The 7,072-nt window shown below is 32.1% G+C and overlaps 1 protein-coding gene across 1 annotated transcript; it reads left to right on the top strand.

Annotated features, from left to right (window-relative positions):
- The first annotated feature begins 464 nt into the window (after nt 1-464).
- LOC121251205 (RNA exonuclease 4-like) lies at nt 465-3,414 on the top strand. Its single transcript, XM_041150570.1, has 7 exons — nt 465-502; nt 706-857; nt 975-1,105; nt 1,275-1,501; nt 1,612-1,818; nt 2,949-3,032; nt 3,144-3,414. Exons 1-7 carry the CDS (start codon nt 465-467, stop codon nt 3,412-3,414), a joined length of 1,110 nt encoding a protein of 369 aa, XP_041006504.1.
- Nucleotides 3,415-7,072: the final 3,658 nt, after the last annotated feature.

Raw genomic sequence — 7,072 nt, 5'->3', positions numbered from 1 at the left:
GTAAAATTATAAGCAGTTGTATCGAATTAATAAAGCAAATGAAAATGCTGCGTAGAACGTCGTCACGTCATTAAATACAGAATTCATCTTGGCAGAAACCATAAACTGAAAAGCTATAGCTAGGCATCTTGGCTGCGCGCGCGCACACGCAAAGAGAGAGAGAGAATCAGGTAGCAAGAAAACTATTCTGGTTGAACGGTGGGCCCCAAGCATCTGGATCACTACGAATGTTCAATATACGATAGGATGATACCACATGATCAACTGCGGCAGTGAAAGAATAAAGAAAACTCCAAAATCCAGGCAACATTAATGGCCTTACAGAATAATTCTTACACTCAAGTTGGAGGCTACTTTCTTCCCGGCCCTGACTAATATAAATACCTTCACTTCCGGCCTAGCTTCTTCCTCAACTCTACACTACTCTTCTTACTAGACACAACTACTGATTTTTTGCAACCATCATGGACAACAGAACTGAGTCATCATCAGAAAACCTCAGGCTCTCTCTCTCTCTCTCTCTCTCTCTCTCTCTCTCTCTTCCCGTGACAAGCTAGCGCACATGCAGTGCACTATATATACTTATCTTGAACTAATTAGATTAGCTCTATATATGATATAGAGATTACAACGTTGCTTTTCCTTTCAAATGTCCAAATGCGCCTGACTGCTAATATAGACCGCCTTGATGACTATTGAAAACAGGAACAAGTGCGCAGCGTGCTTCAGACAATTCAACAAATTTGAGCACCTAGTGGAACACATGAAGACCTCATATCACTCTGTTCATGAACCTGTTTGTGGAATCTGCAAGAAACATTGCAGATCTTTTGAATCTTTAAGGGAACATCTTACAGGTAAAGTACTGCAATTATCCAGCATATATATATATATAGCATAAGTTCCAATAACTTGATTTCATTAATTAGGATAAATCGAGAGTAGTAGTACTCATGATACTTTACTTTTTTCAGGGTTATCGCCAAAACAAGAATGTAGAAATATTTTCAACATTCGAGGATGCAGATTCTGCTTAGCTATCCTAGATAGCTCGAATGCTCGCTGGAGTCACCAAGAAAGATGCCAATTCTCGAGCGTTGAAGCTGTATTAATTAATCCTAGCTCTCCAATTTCTATTTTTTTTTTTTTTTGTTTCCTTTCTTAATTTATATATGAATGAACTTACAACTTTCATAATATATATAAATTCTAAGATCACGGCGCGCCTGTGAAATATTTCTTTTTACACAATATGCTATTAATTCTTTTTCCAGGGCCTACTTGCACGCTTGGCTAACTTGGGCAATCGCGACAATTTAAGTACTATTGATAATGGTGGAACAAGATCAGGGCCACAAGTGGTTGCACTCGCCTGCAAAATGGTCGGCGGTGGCAGTGATGGCTCCCTAGATATGTGTGCAAGGGTCTGCCTGATTGATGAGTCTGAAAACATTATTTTCCATACTTATGTCAAGCCACCAATTCCAGTTACAAACTATAGGTAGGATATGTCTGCAAAATTAGCTTAATTAATTTCGGTGATTTTCAAACTATATATGATAAATAGCGAATTATATATATGCAGTAGATTAATCCTTCTGAAACTTATAGGTATCAAACAACAGGCATTCGTCCGGAATATTTAAGGGATGCAATGCCACTTAGGCAAGTGCAGAGGAAAATTCAAGATTTCCTCTGCAATGGGGAACCAATGTGGAAAATTCGAACCAAAGGTGGAAGAGCCAGAATTCTTGTGGGTCATGGTTTGAAACATGACCTCGACCGTTTACAGGTTGAATACCCAGCAATCATGATCAGGTGATGAATTCCTTCTGGGAACCTTTAAAAACATATTACAAACAGCAATATTTTGTCGCCTTGGAAAATATAAGCACCCCGGCCTAATCGGAAGGAGTTAGCTTTTCGTAAGCACCTAGATTAAAAATATAATATAAATAATTAAATCTATTTCTTTTCATTAGTTAAAAATTTTGAGATAAGTGATAATTTCATATAATATGTCATTTAAATATTCTACATATTGGGCTCGATCACTCATTGAACTAGTGTTTCCCCGCCTCCGAGATGCAGGGGTGGGGTGTGGGACAGATTCTTAATCCATCATGTTTCCGTTTACTTAAAAAAAAAAATTACATTTTACTCGATTTAAAAATTATTTCTAAGTATAAAAGTAATTAAAAATATATTTTTAGATCCAAATTATAAATTTAAATTTTGTAAATATGACTATAATTTAAAAATTATGTAATTTTTAAATTTACTAGTACATATTTTATGTAAATTGTAGTGTATTAATTTTTAAACTATATAGTTTTTAAATTTGTCAGTGAATATTTTGTGAACAAATCTAACAAATTGTAATATATATTTATATATACACAATTAATTATAAAATATAAATATATATTTATGTTTATATAATATATATATATATATATATATATATATACATATAAATGTAAGCGAGGGCAAGGCGGGGTTAAGCCCTTCCCTCCACCTGCTCTTGCTAGGGGCCCTAGATGCAGGGCGGGGGGCCCCGCATGGAATGAGTGAGTTTGACCACGCCGCCATGCAGGAGCGGGGCGGACGGGGGCAAGGCAGGGGGTGCGGGATCCACTGCCCACCCCCTAGTTTGACCCACACATGAGAGAAGTATTAAGAATATGTATAATACAAATAATTAAATCTACATTTTCTCATTACTTTAAATTTTTGAGATAAATTATCATTTCACAATCTCCCACACGTCCATTTTTTGGACAAATGGTGATTTAACAATCTAAAATTAATCAAAATGTCGCCTTGTCTGCTTCTTTATTGCCCTTGGACTCTTGGATGATCTGCATGAGAGATTGTTTGAATAGATATATTACACCAATTTATGACGAGAATTTAATTTATTGACTTTTTAATAACTGTGACGTCAGGGATACTGCAACATATCCTCCATTGATGAAAACAACCAAGCTGAGCGGCAACTCACTCAAGTATTTAACCCAAGCATATCTTGGGCAAGTACCCTAACTAATAGCAATTATTTCCTCCTAATTTCTTTTGTCTCACTTGTCAAATGTTCGTTTCAAGAGCATAGTGATCAATTCATAGAGTCCACATGTACACAGGTATGACATTCAAACTGGGATACAAGATCCTTACGAGGATTGTGCAGCAACAATGAGGCTTTACACTAGAATGAGATCCCAAGTTCATAAAGTAGAGGACTATCCGCTGGCTTCTGATCCACAAAACCGAAACAACTTTGCATGGTCATGGAGGCAAGGTGATAATCAGCAGCTTGAAAGGACATTGATCACCCCAGAACAAATGTTGGAAATCTCAAGGTCAAATTACTATTGTTGGTGTTTGGACTCCGGTACTACTCGCCAGGGATAGTACTGCTGCATGCTAATTGAACTCTGATGGATCAGGCCAATCTCATATTAATTTAAAAAGTTGTACTTGAATAAAAATGCATTATATATATATAACTAGAAAATTAGAAAATAACCATAAATATTATGGGAAGATATCTGCATATATCATGTACTGCTTCCAAAATATGCAAGCTACCTCGATCATTACTATTAGTACTACGGAGACCGATTAATTAAATTATGTCGTATGCATGCATGCTATCTACTAATTAATTAAATGATTTAGCTACATATATATACAGATCAATTAAGTACTCTGTACTCTTCAATAAATGATCATTAGCCGATCCATTCGAGATCAATTGAGATATTTCCGTTCTTTATATATATATATATATATATATGCTTGGTCTTTTAACTAAATCAATTTAGTTTTATAATTTTGTTCAAGTACTGGCTAGCAGATCATTAATTTATAAGTTACAGATCAATATCTATCTGGCTTCAAATTCACTCGATTGAAGTGAATCTCGAAATTAAGGAAGTGTAGATCTATAGATTATATGCTCATTGAAATAGTGAGTCCCATATATATATAAATATATATATATATATATATATATATATATATATATATATATATATCATGAGATCAATATAATCAGGGTTCCCATATATGCATGGCCATGGCATAGGTTTGGGGTTAGGACGATACTACAGCTCCTAATGGGGGTTCTTGCTGGAGCAATAGCATGTGTTTTTTTAAGTTATTTTTTATATAGATTTTTTTAATATTTTTTAATATTTTTTAAAAATAAAATAAATTTAGAACATCATTAAAAACACTTCTTTAATTAAAAAGTAAAAAAAAAAATCATTAAAAAATATTTTCTTAATCACGAAATAAAAAAAAATTATAAAAAAATATTTTTTATTTTATTTCATGATTAAGAAAGTATTTTTTAATAATATTATAAATTTTTTTTATTTTTTAAAAATATTTAAAATTATTAAAAAAATCTGGAGCTCTAGCATTATTCTTGGGGTTATTCTTAATCCAACAAAGCAGTAGTACAGTACTAGTGCAGATGCATAATTAACCATATCGGTAGTACGTAAAACATTATTAAAATGGGAATGTTTTGTCGTTTCCATTATTCTTTATTTTTAACAGGTTTCCATTATTCAACTAGCTAGCCAGCTAGGAATCTCCAAATAGATAGATCAGACATGTCAATGAATTCAAAATATTAGACATAAAGTCGCCCGGCCAGGGGATCAGTTCTCATTGTACGTACTGTATAATATACGTACAAGTAGTTCATGTCAAAATCAGTTAAGTTAAGAATATTGTTTGGATAGCTAGAATATCTTATAAATGTTAAAAATATTTATAAATAATAGTAAAAAAAAAATAATAAAATATTAAATAATAATAAAAAATATGTAAAAAGTAATGAATAGTAAAAAAGTAAGTGAAAAGTAATAATAAAGTAAAGAATAGTAGTACTTGCCAAACAAGCTGGTTTGAATTAAAAGATCATCTCAATTTATCTCATTATTATTTATAAATTTTAACTTATAAATTTTATTATTATTTACAAACTATTTCAATCTATCACATCTCTAAATTCAAACGGGCCTACCTTATCGTGGCTGCATATTGTTGCTTAAGTCCTGATCTTCACGCGCGTCGATCAATATATTATAATAACATGACATGCATTATACTTATGTCTAGTCTTGATAACGCATGCATGCATGCAGCTTACACACAGGAACTTGAACCATTGCACATAAAGTGACACTTGTTTTCCACCATTTATGGATGACATAATTAACTATCCTTTATGTTTTGAGAAATGATAGTGTGAAAGTGCTGCGCTGCACTCTTTTTGAAAAAATAATTAAATATAAAATTTATAAAAAAAATTAATTTTTTAATAATAATTTAGATTACTCTTTTTAACCCAAAAAGAATATGCAGCGCTGCTTACACAACTCATGCATTACTGTATCTAGCACTATTTTATTTTCTATCTTGCCTGTTAATGGACCTCCCCATGATCTTTCAATTAGAACATATCCAATGATATCATTTTTCAGTCGCTTATTCATGATTTTCTAGCTTGTTCTTTAGATCATGGTAAAAATAAACTGCTTTTACGTAATGTTTTTACGTAGGCTACATGCGTGCTTTAGGCTCCTGGAGTTTCACGATTTAGCTGCATGTTGTTGTCTTAATTATAAGACGTCAAAGGTATGTGGTGTGGCCTGGTTGGTATAATCTTCAACTTCTAAAATAAAGGTATGGAGTTCAAAACCCCACTACAAAAAAAAAAAAAAAAAAAAAAAAAAAAAAAATATAAGACAATGTTTTAAGGCCATGCATCTTGTTTTCTCATTCCTGGCCAACGACATGTTTTCAGTTCTAAAATAACATAACACCAACGGTTTAGTTGTACGTGTCGTCCTCCGCAAACGACATTTTTTCTGTCGTTCGGGCCTAAAAAAACAAAATCCCAAATGCTTCGGAAAGTAGGACGAGATGGTCTGCGAGAGCAGGTCCATTTTTAAAAAAAAAAAGAAAAAAGAAAAAGAACAGGCCCATTTTGTTATTCTATGGATACATTTTGACACGTCAATCACCATTAAATAGTTTTATCTTATTATTATAATTTTTTTAAATTTTTATACAAAATATAATAAATAATTTAATTTTTTTAAATCCTAAAAAAATAATAATATTAAAAAATAATATTATAACAATATCTTATTCAATTTTCAACTTTCATCTAAAACTATCTCATCTCATCTCACTATCCAAACCGCACCTAAACCTTTTATAGGCACCTTAATTGAAGGTCTAAGTGAACTTGTTAATCATTATTTTCAAGATGAAAAATGCTACTTTGCTCACTCAATTTGTCCCCTCATTTTGACCTCATGTATTTTAATTTTTTTTCTTTACTTAATTGTTAAGGACCGGAAGTGACTATTAGTTTATTGATATTTTTTTATATTTTTTAAAAATTTTTTAAAATAATAAAAAATATGAATAAAAAAAATGAAAATGTCAATTTGGCCTAGCGGTCACTTGGAGCGGGCTACTCTAAGCAGCAAAGTAGCACCATTCTTTCTAGATTAATGATTTATGAGTAAGTAATGCTATTGACTTCATTATAGAGATTATTATTTCAATCATATTTATTGACGCATAACATTTTAAGCAATTATATATGAAATCATTTAAAATCTATTACATCAACAAGTCATGTAACAAGAGATAACAAAATTTAAGATATATATATAAAAAATAAAAATAAAAATAAAGGCGTCTCTCCATGAGTCTTGAGTTTATATAGACCCATGTTTTAACTTGAGAGTGTTCAAGTTGAGAAAATAAAGAGCTTTTGGGACAACAACATAAAGAGAATAATAATAATATGGGTACTATAAAACTCGAGTTCAATGATTAATGTTGCTTAAGAGCGGCGGGTGCTGAATATAAATATCGGACTGTAATTAATAAGCGTATCCCCTCCATTTACTCCTACAGATTGCGGAGTGAGAAACTACATGATTAGTTGGTCAATATCAACAATAGAATGAAACGGGTCGGAGTCCAAAGATTTTTATTTTTTTTTTTGAGTGGGGAGGGGGTTTCGAAGACCTCC

This window comes from Juglans microcarpa x Juglans regia, chromosome 2D (assembly GCF_004785595.1).
Source record: "Juglans microcarpa x Juglans regia isolate MS1-56 chromosome 2D, Jm3101_v1.0, whole genome shotgun sequence".
NCBI classification, from domain to species: domain Eukaryota; kingdom Viridiplantae; phylum Streptophyta; class Magnoliopsida; order Fagales; family Juglandaceae; genus Juglans; species Juglans microcarpa x Juglans regia.
The sequence above is the reverse complement of the archived record's forward strand: the minus strand, read 5'-3'. Positions and strand labels throughout refer to the sequence as shown.

Excerpts from the sequence above, each read along its gene's own strand:
- LOC121251205 (XM_041150570.1), top strand. The coding sequence starts at position 465 with ATGGACAACAGAACTGAGTCATCATCAGAAAACCTCAG. Across the intron at positions 858-974 it reads TTTAAGGGAACATCTTACAG|GGTTATCGCCAAAACAAGAA; the intron begins GTAAAGTACTGC and ends TACTTTTTTCAG. Across the intron at positions 1,106-1,274 it reads AATTCTCGAGCGTTGAAGCT|GGCCTACTTGCACGCTTGGC; the intron begins GTATTAATTAAT and ends TTCTTTTTCCAG.